This window comes from Pristiophorus japonicus, unplaced genomic scaffold, assembly GCF_044704955.1.
Source record: "Pristiophorus japonicus isolate sPriJap1 unplaced genomic scaffold, sPriJap1.hap1 HAP1_SCAFFOLD_272, whole genome shotgun sequence".
Lineage (NCBI taxonomy): Eukaryota > Metazoa > Chordata > Chondrichthyes > Pristiophoridae > Pristiophorus > Pristiophorus japonicus.
Genome location: NW_027252472.1, coordinates 743,788 through 757,968, shown reverse-complemented (window position 1 = coordinate 757,968; position 14,181 = coordinate 743,788). Strand labels below are relative to the sequence as shown.

General features: G+C 57.2%; 1 protein-coding gene across 2 annotated transcripts in view; it reads right to left on the bottom strand.

The window, feature by feature from the left end:
* The window catches only part of prpf31 (PRP31 pre-mRNA processing factor 31 homolog (yeast)), a 61,467-nt gene that overhangs the window by 1,496 nt on the left and 45,790 nt on the right, over positions 1-14,181 (bottom strand). For both annotated transcript variants that reach the window (XM_070871653.1, XM_070871654.1), the window contains one exon: positions 10,030-10,128. In XM_070871653.1, coding sequence (XP_070727754.1) covers positions 10,030-10,128 — 99 coding nt within the window. The remainder of the gene's footprint in view (positions 1-10,029; positions 10,129-14,181) is intronic.

Genomic DNA, 14,181 nt, shown 5'->3' with positions numbered 1-14,181 from the left:
GGGGAAGTCATAACGGGGAACAAAGAAATGGCAGACCAATTGAACAAGTACTTTGGTTCGGTATTCACTAAGGAGGATACAAACAACCTTCCGGATATAAAAGGGGTCAGAGGGTCTAGTAAGGAGGGGGAACTGAGGGAAATCTTTATTAGTCGGGAAATTGTGTTGGGGAAATTGATGGGATTGAAGGCCGATAAATCCCTAGGGCCTGATGGACTGCATCCCAGAGTACTTAAGGAGGTGGCCTTGGAAATAGCGGATGCATTGACAGTCATTTTCCAACATTCCATTGACTCTGGATCAGTTCCTATGGAGTGGAGGGTAGCCAATGTAACCCCACTTTTTAAAAAAGGAGGGAGAGAGAAAACAGGGAATTATAGACCGGTCAGCCTGACCTCAGTAGTGGGTAAAATGATGGAATCAATTATAAAGGATGTCATAGCAGCGCATTTGGAAAGAGGTGACATGATAGGTCCAAGTCAGCATGGATTTGTGAAAGGGGAATCATGCTTGACAAATCTTCTGGAATTTTTTGAGGATGTTTCCAGTAAAGTGGACAAAGGAGAACCAGTTGATGTGGTATATTTGGACTTTCAGAAGGCTTTCGACAAGGTCCCACACAAGAGATTAATGTGCAAAGTTAAAGCACATGGGATTGGGGGTAGTGTGCTGACATGGATTGAGAACTGGTTGTCAGACAGGAAGCAAAGAGTAGGAGTAATTGGGGTCTTTTCAGAATGGCAGGCAGTGACTAGTGGGGTACCGCAAGGTTCTGTGCTGGGGCCCCAGCTGTTTACACTGTACATTAATGATTTAGACGAGGGGATTAAATGTAGTATCTCCAAATTTGCGGATGACACTAAGTTGGGTGGCAGTGTGAGCTGCGAGGAGGATGCTATTAGGCTGCAGAGTGACTTGGATAGGTTAGGTGAGTGGGCAAATGCATAGCAGATGAAGTATAATGTGGATAAATGTGAGGTGATCCACTTTGGTGGCAAAAACAGGAAGGCAGAATATTATCTGAATGGTGACAGATTAGGAAAAGGGGAGGTGCAACGAGACCTGGGTGTCATGGTACATCAGTCATTGAAGGTTAGCATGCAGGTACAGCAAATGGCATGTTGGCCTTCATAGCGAGAGGATTTGAGTACAGGGGCAGGGAGGTGTTACTACAGTTGTACAGGGCCTTGGTGAGACCACACCTGGAGTATTGTGTACAGTTTTGGTCTCCTAACTTGAGGAAGGACATTCTTGCTATTGAGGGAGTGCAGCGAAGGTTCACCAGACTGATTCCCGGGATGGTGGGACTGACCTATCAAGAAAGACTGGATCAACTGGGCTTGTATTCACTGGAGTTCAGAAGAATGAGAGGGGACCTCATAGAAACGTTTAAAATTCTGACGGGTTTAGACAGGTTAGATGCAGGAAGAATGTTCCCGATGTTGGGGAAGTCCAGAACCACGGCTCACACAGTCTGAGGATAAGGGGTAAGCCATTTAAATCCGAGATGAGGAGAAACTTCTTCACCCAGAGAGTGGTGAACCTGTGGAATTCTCTACCACAGAAAGTTGTTGAGGCCAATTCACTAAATATATTCAAAAGGGAGTTAGATGAAGTCCTTACTACTCGGGGGATCAAGGGGTATGGCGAGAAAGCAGGAATGGGGTACTGAAGTTTCATGTTCAGCCATGAACTCATTGAATGGTGGTGCAGGCTAGAAGGGCTGAATGGCCTGCTCCTGCACCTATTTTCTATGGTTCTATGTTTCTATCAGGAGCAGGAACCCAGGGGTCACTGGACAGTGATCAGGAGCAGGAACCCTGGCTGATTTCCCCTCTCTCTAACCCAGGGGTCACTGGGCAGTGATCAGGAGCAGGAACCCTGGCTGATTTCCCCCTCTCTCTAACCCAGGGGTCACTGGGCAGTGATCAGGAGCAGGAACCCTGGCTGATTTCCTCTCTCTCTCTAACCCAGGTGTCACTGGGCGGGGATCAGGAGCAGGAACCCTGGCTGATTTCCCCCTCTCTCTAACCCAGGGGTCACTGGGCAGTGATCAGGAGCAGGAACCCTGGCTGATTTCCCCTCTCTCTAACCCAGGGGTCACTGGGCAGTGATCAGGAGCAGGAACCCTGGCTGATTTCCCCTCTCTCTAACCCAGGGGTCACTGGGCAGTGATCAGGAGCAGGAACCCTGGCTGATTTCCCCTCTCTCTCTAACCCAGGGGTCACTGGGCAGTGATCAGGAGCAGGAACCCTGGCTGATTTCCTCTCTCTCTAACCCAGGGGTCACTGGGCAGTGATCAGGAGCAGGAACCCTGGTTGATTTCCCCCTCTCTCTAACCCAGGGGTCACTGGGCAGTGATCAGGAGCAGGAACCCTGGCTGATTTCCCCTCTCTCTAACCCAGGGGTCACTGGGCAGTGATCAGGAGCAGGAACCCTGGCTGATTTCCCCTCTCTCTAACCCAGGGGTCACTGGGCAGGGATCAGGAGCAGGAACCCTGGCTGATTTCCCCTCTCTCTAACCCAGGGGTCACTGGGCAGGGATCAGGAGCAGGACCCTGGCTGATTTCCCTCTCTCTAACCCAGGGGTCACTGGGCAGTGATCAGGAGCAGGAACCCTGGCTGATTTCCTCTCTCTCTCTAACCCAGGGTCACTGGGCAGTGATCAGGAGCAGGAACCCTGGCTGATTTCCTCTCTCTCTAACCCAGGGGTCACTGGGCAGTGATCAGGAGCAGGAACCCTGGCTGATTTCCTCTCTCTCTCTAACCCAGGGTCACTGGGCAGTGATCAGGAGCAGGAACCCTGGCTGATTTCCCCTCTCTCTAACCCAGGGGTCACTGGGCAGTGATCAGGAGCAGGAACCCTGGCTGATTTCCCCTCTCTCTAACCCAGGGGTCACTGGGCGGGGATCAGGAGCAGGAACCCTGGCTGATTTCCCCTCTCTCTAACCCAGGGGTCACTGGGCAGTGATCAGGAGCAGGAACCCTGGCTGATTTCCTCTCTCTCTAACCCAGGGGTCACTGGGCAGTGATCAGGAGCAGGAACCCTGGCTGATTTCCCCCTCTCTCTAACCCAGGGGTCACTGGGCAGTGATCAGGAGCAGGAACCCTGGCTGATTTCCCCCTCTCTCTAACCCAGGGGTCACTGGGCGGGGATCAGGAGCAGGAACCCTGGCTGATTTCCCCTCTCTCTAACCCAGGGGTCACTGGGCAGTGATCAGGAGCAGGAACCCTGGCTGATTTCCTCTCTCTCGAACCCAGGGGTCACTGGGCAGTGATCAGGAGCAGGAACCCTGGCTGATTTCCCCTTCTCTCGAACCCAGGGATCACTGGGCAGTGATCAGGAGCAGGAACCCTGGCTGATTTCCCCTCTCTCTCTGACCCAGGGGTCACTGGGGAGTGATCAGGAGCAGGAACCCTGGCTGATTTCCCCTCTCTCTCTAACCCAGGGGTCACTGGGCAGTGATCAGGAGCAGGAACCCTGGCTGATTTCCCCCTCTCTCTAACCCAGGGGTCACTGGGCGGGGATCAGGAGCAGGAACCCTGGCTGATTTCCCCTCTCTCTAACCCAGGGGTCACTGGGCAGTGATCAGGAGCAGGAACACTGGCTGATTTCCCCTCTCTCTCTAACCCAGGGGTCACTGGGCGGGGATCAGGAGCAGGAACCCTGGCTGATTTCCCCTCTCTCTCTAACCCAGGGGTCACTGGGCAGGGATCAGGAGAAGGAACCCTTGTTGATTTCCCCTCTCTCTAACCCAAGGGTCACTGGGCAGTGATCAGGAGCAGGAACCCTGGCTGATTTCCCCTCTCTCTAACCCAGGGGTCACTGGGCAGTGATCAGGAGCAGGAACCCTGGCTGATTTCCCGTCTCTCTAACCCAGGGGTCACTGGGCAGGGATCAGGAGCAGGAACCCTGGCTGATTTCCCCTCTCTCTAACCCAGGGGTCACTGGGCAGTGATCAGGAGCAGGAACCCTGGCTGATTTCCCCCTCTCGCTCTAACCCAGGGGTCACTGGGCGGGGATCAGGAGCAGGAACCCTGGCTGATTTCCCCTCTCTCTAACCCAGGGGTCACTGGGCAGTGATCAGGAGCAGGAACCCTGGCTGATTTCCCCCTCTCGCTCTAACCCAGGGGTCACTGGGCGGGGATTAGGAGCAGGAACCCTGGCTGATTTCCCCTCTCTCTAACCCAGGGGTCACTGGGCAGCGATCAGGAGCAGGAACCCTGGCTGATTTCCTCTCTCTCTAACCCAGGGGTCACTGGGCAGTGATCAGGAGCAGGAACCCTGGCTGATTTCCCCTCTCTCTAACCCAGGGGTCACTGGGCTGTGATCAGGAGCAGGAACCCTGGCTGATTTCCCCTCTCTCTCTAACCCAGGGGTCACTGGGCAGTGATCAGGAGCAGGAACCCTGGCTGATTTCCCCTTTCTCTAACCCAGGGGTCACTGGGCAGTGATCAGGAGCAGGAACCCTGGCTGATTTCCCCTCTCTCTCTAACCCAGGGGTCACTGGGCGGTGATCAGGAGCAGGAACCCTGGCTGATTTCCCCTCACCCTAAACCAGGGGTCACTGGGCAGTGATCAGGAGCAGGAACCCTGGCTGATTTCCCCTCTCTCTAACCCAGGAGTCACTGGACACTGATCAGGAGCAGGAACCCTGGCTGATTTCCCCCTCTCTCTAACCCAGGGGTCACTGGGCAGTGATCAGGAGCAGGAACCCTGGCTGATTTCCCCCTCTCTCTAACCCAGGGGTCACTGGGCGGGGATCAGGAGCAGGAACCCTGGCTGATTTCCCCTCTCTCTAACCCAGGGGTCACTGGGCAGTGATCAGGAGCAGGAACCCTGGCTGATTTCCTCTCTCTCGAACCCAGGGGTCACTGGGCAGTGATCAGGAGCAGGAACCCTGGCTGATTTCCCCCTCTCTCTCTCTAACCCAGGGGTCACTGGGCAGTGATCAGGAGCAGGAACCCTGGCTGATTTCCCCTCTCTCTAACCCAGGGGTCACTGGGCAGTGATCAGGAGCAGGAACCCTGGCTGATTTCCCCTCTCTCTCTAACCCAGGGGTCACTGGGCAGTGATCAGGAGCAGGAACCCTGGCTGATTTCCCCCTCTTGAACCCCAGGGGTCACTGGGCAGTGATTAGGAGCAGGATCCCTGGCTGATCTCCCCTCTCTCTAACCCAGGGGTCACTGGGCTGGGATCAGGAGCAGGAACCCTGGCTGATTTCCTCTCTCTCTAACCCAGGGGTCACTGGGCTGGGATCAGGAGCAGGATCCCTGGCTGATTTCCCCCTCTCTCCAACCCAGGGCTCACTGGGCGGGGATCAGGAGCAGGAACCCTGGCTGATCTCCCCTCTCTCAAATCCAGGGGACACTGGGCAGTGATCAGGAGCAGGAACCTGGCTGATCTCCCCTCTCTCTAATCCAGGGGTCATTGGGCAGTGATCAGGAGCAGGAACCCTGGCTGATTTCCCCTCTCTCTAACCCAGGGGTCACTGGGCAGTGATCAGGAGCAGGAACCCTGGCTGATTTCCTCTCTCTCTCGAACACAGGGGTCACTGGGCAGTGATCAGGAGCAGGAACCCGAGCTGATTTCCCCTCTCTCTAACCCAGGGGTCACTGGGCGGGGATCAGGAGCAGGAACCCTGGCTGATTTCCTCTCTCTCTAACCCAGGGGTCACTGGGCAGTGATCAGGAGCAGGAACCCTGGCTGATTTCCCCTCTCTCTAACCCAGGGGTCACTGGGCTGTGATCAGGAGCAGGAACCCTGGCTGATTTCCCCTCTCTCTCTAACCCAGGGGTCACTGGGCGGGGATCAGGAGCAGGAACCCTGGCTGATTTCCCCTTTCTCTAACCCAGGGGTCACTGGGCAGTGATCAGGAGCAGGAACCCTGGCTGATTTCCCCTCTCTCTAACCCAGAGATCACTGGGCGGGGATCAGGAGCAGGAACCCTGGCTGATTTCCTCTCTCTCTAACCCAGGGGTCACTGGGCTGGGATCAGGAGCAGGATCCCTGGCTGATTTCCCCCTCTCTCTAACCCAGGGGTCACTGGGCGGGGATCAGGAGCAGGAACCCTGGCTGATCTCCCCTCTCTCTAACCCAGGGGTCACTGGGCAGTGATCAGGAGCAGGAATCCTGGCTGATTTCCCCTCTCTCTAACCCAGGGGTCACTGGCGGGGATCAGGAGCAGGAACCCTGGCTGATTTCCTCGCTCTCTTACCCAGGGGTCACTGGGCAGTGATCAGGAGCAGGAACCCTGGCTGATTTCCCCTCTCTCTAACCCAGGGGTCACTGGGCGGGGATCACGAGCAGGAACCCTGGCTGATCTCCCCTCTCTCTAACCCAGGGGTCACTGGGCAGTGATCAGGAGCAGGAACCCTGGCTGATTTCCCCTCTCTCTAACCCAGGGGTCACTGGGCGGGGATCAGGAGCAGGAACCCTGGCTGATTTCCTCGCTCTCTAACCCAGGGGTCACTGGGCAGTGATCAGGAGCAGGAACCCTGGCTGATTTCTCCTCTCTCTAACCCAGGGGTCACTGGGCGGGGATCACGAGCAGGAACCCTGGCTGATTTCCCCTCTCTCTAAACCAGGGGTCACTGGGCAGTGATCAGGAGCAGGAACCCTGGCTGATTTCCCCTCTCTCTAACCTAGGAGTCACTGGACACTGATCAGGAGCAGGAACACTGGCTGATTTCCCCTTCTCTAACCCAGGGGTCACTGGGCAGGGATCAGGAGCAGGAACCCTGGCTGATTTCCCCTCTCTCTAACCCAGGGGTCACTGGGCAGTGATCAGGAGCAGGAACCCTGGCTGATTTCCCCTCTCTCTCTAACCCAGGGGTCACTGGGCAGTGATCAGGGGCAGGAACCCTGGCTGATTTCCCCCTCTCTCTAACCCAGGGGTCACTGGGCAGTGATCAGGAGCAGGAACCCTGGCTGATTTCCCCCTCTCTCTAACCCAGGGGTCACTGGGCAGTGATCAGGAGCAGGAACCCTGGCTGATTTCCCCTCTCTCTCTAACCCAGGGGTCACTGGGCAGTGATCAGGAGCAGGAACCCTGGCTGATTTCCCCTCTCTCTCTAACCCAGGGGTCACTGGGCAGTGATCAGGAGCAGGAACCCTGGCTGATTTCCCCTCTCTCTCTAACCCAGGGGTCACTGGGCAGTGATCAGGAGCAGGAACCCTGGCTGATTTCCCCTCTCTCTAACCCAGGGGTCACTGGGCAGTGATCAGGAGCAGGAACCCTGGCTGATTTCCCCCTCTCTCTCTAACCCAGGGGTCACTGGGCAGTGATCAGTAGCAGGAACCCTGGCTGATTTCCCCCTCTCTCTAACCCAGGGGTCACTGGGCGGGGATCAGGAGCAGGAACCCTGGCTGATTTCCCCTCTCTCTAACCCAGGGGTGACTGGGCGGGGATCACGAGCAGGAACCCTGGCTGATTTCCCCTCTCTCTAACCCAGGGGTCACTGGGCAGTGATCAGGAGCAGGAACCCTGGCTGATTTCCCCTCTCTCTAACCCAGGGGTCACTGGGCGGGGATCAGGAGCAGGAACCCTGGCTGATTTCCCCTCTCTCTAACCCAGGGGTCACTGGGCAGTGATCAGGAGCAGGAACACTGGCTGATTTCCCCTCTCTCTCTAACCCAGGGGTCACTGGGCGGGGATCAGGAGCAGGAACCCTGGCTGATTTCCCCCTCTCTAACCCAGGGGTCACTGGGCAGTGATCAGGAGCAGGAACCCTGGCTGATTTCCCCCTCTCTCTCTAACCCAGGGGTCACTGGGCAGTGATCAGGAGCAGGAACCCTGGCTGATTTCCCCTCTCTCTCTAACCCAGGGGTCACTGGGCAGTGATCAGGAGCAGGAACCCTGGCTGATTTCCCCTCTCTCTAACCCAGGGGTCACTGGGCAGTGATCAGGAGCAGGAACCCTGGCTGATTTCCCCTCTCTCTCTAACCCAGGGGTCACTGGGCAGTGATCAGGAGCAGGAACCCTGGCTGATTTCCCCTCTCTCTCTAACCCAGGGGTCACTGGGCAGTGATCAGGAGCAGGAACCCTGGCTGATTCCCCCTCTCTCTAACCCAGGGGTCACTGGGCAGTGATCAGGAGCAGGAACCCTGGCTGATTTCCCCTCTCTCTAACCCAGGGGTCACTGGGCAGTGATCAGGAGCAGGAACCCTGGCTGATTTCCCTCTCTCTCTTACCCAGGGGTCACTGGGCAGTGATCAGGAGCAGGAACCCTGGCTGATTTCCCCTCTCTCTAACCCAGGGGTCACTGGGCAGTGATCAGGAGCAGGAACCCTGGCTGATTTCCCCTCTCTCTGTAACCCAGGGGTCACTGGGCAGTGATCAGGAGCAGGAACCCTGGCTGATTTCCCCTCTCTCTCTAACCCAGGGGTCACTGGGCAGTGATCAGGAGCAGGAACCCTGGCTGATTTCCCTCTCTCTCTAACCCAGGGGTCACTGGGCAGTGATCAGGAGCAGGAACCCTGGCTGATTTCCCCTCTCTCTAACCCAGGGGTCACTGGGCAGTGATCAGGAGCAGGAACCCTGGCTGATTTCCCTCTCTCTCTTACCCAGGGGTCACTGGGCAGTGATCAGGAGCAGGAACCCTGGCTGATTTCCCCTCTCTCTAACCCAGGGGTCACTGGGCAGTGATCAGGAGCAGGAACCCTGGCTGATTTCCCCTCTCTCTGTAACCCAGGGGTCACTGGGCAGTGATCAGGAGCAGGAACCCTGGCTGATTTCCCCTCTCTCTCTAACCCAGGGGTCACTGGGCAGTGATCAGGAGCAGGAACCCTGGCTGATTTCCCCTCTCTCTAACCCAGGGGTCACTGGGCAGTGATCAGGAGCAGGAACCCTGGCTGATTTCCCCTCTCTCTAACCCAGGGGTCACTGGGCAGTGATCAGGACCAGGAACCCTGGCTGATTTCCCCTCTCTCTCTAACCCAGGGGTCAGTGGGCGGGGATCAGGAGCAGGAACCCTGGCTGATTTCCCCTCTCTCTAACCCAGGGGTCACTGGGCAGTGATCAGGAGCAGGAACCCTGGCTGATTTCCCCCTCTCTCTCTAACCCAGGGGTCACTGGGCAGTGATCAGGAGCAGGAACCCTGGCTGATTTCCCCCTCTCTAACCCAGGGGTCACTGGGCAGTGATCAGGAACAGGAACCCTGGCTGATTTCCCCTCTCTAACCCAGGGGTCACTGGGCAGTGATCAGGAGCAGGAACCCTGGCTGATTTCCCCTCTCTCTCTAACCCAGGGGTCACTGGGCAGTGATCAGGAGCAGGAACCCTGGCTGATTTCCCCTCTCTCTAACCCAGGGGTCACTGGGCAGTGATCAGGAGCAGGAACCCTGGCTGATTTCCCCTCTCTCTAACCCAGGGGTCATTGGGCGGGGATCAGGAGCAGGAACCCTGGCTGATTTCCTCTCTCTCTAACCCAGGGGTCACTGGACAGTGATCAGGAGCAGGAACCCTGGCTGATTTCCCCTCTCTCTCTAACCCAGGGGTCACTGGGCAGTGATCAGGAGCAGGAACCCTGGCTGATTTCCCCTCTCTCTAACCCAGGGGTCACTGGGCAGTGATCAGGAGCAGGAACCCTGGCTGATTTCCCCTCTCTCTAACCCAGGGGTCACTGGGCGGGGATCAGGAGCAGGAACCCTGGCTGATTTCCCCTCTCTCTAACCCAGGGGTCACTGGGCAGTGATCAGGAGCAGGAACCCTGGCTGATTTCCCCTCTCTCTAACCCAGGGATCACTGGGCAGTGATCAGGAGCAGGAACCCTGGCTGATTTCCTCTCTCTCTCTAACCCAGGGGTCACTGGGAAGTGATCAGGAGCAGGAACCCTGGCTGATTTCCCCTCTCTCTAACCCAGGGGTTACTGGGCAGTGATCAGGAGCAGGAACCCTGGCTGATTTCCCCCTCTCTCTAACCCAGGGATCACTGGGCGGGGATCAGGAGCAGGAACCCTGGCTGATTTCCCTCGGTAACAGGGGCTCACACCCACAGACAAGCATGCACCGTTCACATTCCCAGATTACCTGCAAGGGAGTAAACGCCACACTGGATGCGGTTCCTGATGAGCGATCTCGGATGGTCGACTTCCCTCCGTACACCATGCTCTGTTTCTGCAGGGTGCGCTGTTCAGGAGAAGCGAGACACGTTACGACAGTCCGCCGCGACGACCGAAATCCAGGGCCGGGAACTGACGCCCTGACTTCGGAGACTCGAACTCTGGCTCTCACCCTGTGCAGGGAGCGGGCGGCTCAGAAGGCCCCCCTCGTAGGACTGCTCCTGGGACATGGCCAAGGTCGGCCATCAACCGGTCCAGGCAGCGGGCGATCGAGGGGATCGTTCAGCCCGACTGCCCGCCTCTCTTCCGCGGTTACATCCGAGCCAGGGTGTCCCTGGCGGCCTTCCGCGAGAGGTGGGCGCCGGAGGGACTGGAGTGCATCATCACCCCCCAGCAACCACATTCTAATTCGATTCAAGTTACTGGCAAAAGTTTAACTTGTTTAATGTGTCGGTTTTAGTGCCACCCCTCCCCTTAATCGGGGGACACTTTTTATTAAAGTTTGCCATCAAATTTCATTCTCATTATTATCATCGGCCGTCCCTCGGAACCGAGGAAGACTTGCTCCCACTCTAACACGAGTTCTCGGGGTGGCTGAACAGTCCAATACGGGAACCACAGACCCTGTCACAGGGTGGGACAGATAGACATTGAGGGAAGGGGAGGGTGGGACAGATAGACGTTGAGGGAAGGGGAGGGTGGGACAGATAGACGTTGAGGGAAGGGGAGGGTGAGACAGATAGACGTTGAGGGAAGGGGAGGGTGGGACAGATAGACGTTGAGGGAAGGGGAGGGTGGGACATATAGACGTTGAGGGAAGGGGAGGGTGGGACAGATAGACGTTGAGGGAAGGGGAGGGTGGGACAGATAGACGTTGAGGGAAGGGGAGGGTGGGACAGATAGACGTTGAGGGAAGGGGAGGGTGGGACAGATAGACGTTGAGGGAAGGGGAGGGTGGGACAGATAGACGTTGAGGGAAAGGGGAGGGTGGGACAGATAGACGTTGAGGGGAAGGGGAGGGTGGGACAGATAGACGTTGAGGGAAGGGGAGGGTGGGACAGATAGACGTTGAGGGAAAGGGGGAGGGTGGGACAGATAGACGTTGAGGGAAGGGGAGGGTGGGACAGATAGACGTTGAGGGAAAGGGGAGGGTGGGACAGATAGACGTTGAGGGAAGGGGAGGGTGGGACAAATAAGACTTGAGGGAAGGGGAGGGTGGGACAGATAGACGTTGAGGGAAGGGGAGGGTGGGACAGATAGACGTTGAGGGAAGGGGAGGGTGGGACAGATAGACGTTGAGGGAAGGGGAGGGTGGGACAGATAGACGTTGAGGGAAGGGGAGGGTGGGACAGATAGACGTTGAGGGAAGGGGAGGGTGGGACAGAGAGATGTTGAGGGAAGGGGGAGGGTGGGACAGAGAGACGTTGAGGGAAGGGGAGGGTGGGACAGGTTTGCCGCACGCTCCTTCCGCTGCCTGCGCTTGCTTTCTGCGTGCTCGCAATTGGCGACGAGACTCGAGGTGCTCAGCGCCCTCCCGGATGCACTTCCTCCACTCAGGGCGGACTGGTCTTTTGGCCAGGGACTCCCAGGTGTCGATGGGGGATGTTGCACTTTACCAGGGAGGGGGTGTGTCCCTTGTAATGTTTCCTCTGCCCACCTTGGGGCTCGCTTGCCCGTGAAGGAGTTCCGAGTAGAGCGCTTGCTTTGGGAGTCTCGTGTCTGGAGACATGCGGACAATGTGGCCCTGCCCAGCGGAGCTGGTCGAGTGTGTGGTCAGTGCTTCAATGCTGGGGATGTTGGCCTGGTCGAGGACGCTAACGTTGGTGCGTCTGTCCTCCCGGGGGATTTGCAAGATCTTGCGGAGACAGCGTTGGTGGTATTTCTCCAGCAACTTGAGGTGTCTACTGTACACGGTCCATGTCTCTGAGCCATACAGGAGGGTGGGTATCACTACAGCCCTGTAGACCATGAGCTGGGGGTGAGGTGTCTACTGTACATGGTCCATGTCTCTGAGCCATACAGGAGGGCGGGTATCACTACAGCCCTGTAGACCATGAGCTGGGGGTGAGGTGTCTACTGTACACGGTCCGTGTCTCTGAGCCATACAGGAGGGCGGGTATCACTACAGCCCTGTAGACCATGAGCTGGGGGTGAGGTGTCTACTGTACATGGTCCGTGTCTCTGAGCCATACAGGAGGGCGGGTATCACTACAGCCCTGTAGACCATGAGCTGGGGGTGAGGTGTCTACTGTACATGGTCCGTGTCTCTGAGCCATACAGGAGGGCGGGTATCACTACAGCCCTGTAGACCATGAGCTGGGGGTGAGGTGTCTACTGTACATGGTCCGTGTCTCTGAGCCATACAGGAGGGCGGGTATCACTACAGCCCTGTTGACCATGAGCTGGGGGTGAGGTGTCTACTGTACATGGTCCGTGTCTCTGAGCCATACAGGAGGGCGGGTATCACTACAGCCCTGTAGACCATGAGCTGTGGGTGAGGTGTCTACTGTACACGGTCCGTGTCTCTGAGCCATACAGGAGGGCGGGTATCACTACAGCCCTGTAGACTATGAGCTGGGGGTGAGGTGTCTACTGTACATGGTCCATTTCTGGGCCATACAGGAGGGCGGGTATCACTACTGCCCTGTAGACCATGAGCTGGGGGTGAGGTGTCTACTGTACACGGTCCGTGTCTCTGAGCCATACAGGAGGGCGGGTATCACTACAGCCCTGTAGACTATGAGCTGGGGGTGAGGTGTCTACTGTACACGGTCCATATCTCTGGGCCATACAGGAGGGCGGGTATCACTACAGCCCTGTAGACCATGAGCTGGGGGTGAGGTGTCTACTGTACATGGTCCATGTCTCTGGGCCATACAGGAGGGCGGGTATCACTACAGCCCTGTAAACCATGAGCTGGGGGTGAGATACCTACTGTACACGGTCCGTGTCTCTGGGCCATACAGGAGGGCGGGTATCACTACTGCCCTGTAGACCATGAGCTGGGGGTGAGGTACCTACTGTACATGGTCCATGTCTCTGGGCCATACAGGAGGGCGGGTATCACTACTGCCCTGTAGACCATGAGCTGGGGGTGAGGTGTCTACTGTACACGGTCCGTGTCTCTGAGCCATACAGGAGGGCGGGTATCACTACAGCCCTGTAGACCATGAGCTGGGGGTGATGTACCTACTGTACATGGTCCGTGTCTCTGGGCCATACAGGAGGGCGGGTATCACTACAGCCCTGTAGACCATGAGCTGGGGGTGAGATACCTACTGTACACGGTCCGTGTCTCTGGGCCATACAGGAGGGCGGGTATCACTACTGCCCTGTAGACCATGAGCTGGGGGTGAGGTGTCTACTGTACATGGTCCATTTCTGGGCCATACAGGAGGGCGGGTATCACTACTGCCCTGTAGACCATGAGCTGGGGGTGAGGTGTCTACTGTACATGGTCCGTGTCTCTGGGCCATACAGGAGGGTGGGTATCACTACAGCCCTGTAGACCATGAGCTGGGGGTGAGGTACCTACTGTACACGGTCCGTGTCTCTGGGCCATACAGGAGGGCGGGTATCACTACAGCCCTGTAGACCATGAGCTGGGGGTGAGGTGTCTACTGTACACGGTCCATGTCTCTGGGCCATACAGGAGGGCGGGTATCACTACAGCCCTGTAGACCATGAGCTGGGGGTGAGGTGTCTACTGTACACGGTCCATGTCTCTGGGCCATACAGGAGGGCGGGTATCACTACAGCCCTGTAGACCATGAGCTGGGGGTGAGGTGTCTACTGTACACGGTCCGTGTCTCTGAGCCATACAGGAGGGCGGGTATCACTACAGCCCTGTAGACCATGAGCTGGGGGTGAGGTGTCTACTGTACACGGTCCGTGTCTCTGGGCCATACAGGAGGGTGGGTATCACTATAGCCCTGTAGACCATGAGCTGGGGGTGAGGTGTCTACTGTACACGGTCCGTGTCTCTGGGCCATACAGGAGGGTGGGTATCACTACAGCCCTGTAGACCATGAGCTGGGGGTGAGGTACCTACTGTACACGGTCCGTGTCTCTGGGCCATACAGGAGGGTGGGTATCACTACAGCCCTGTAGACCATGAGCT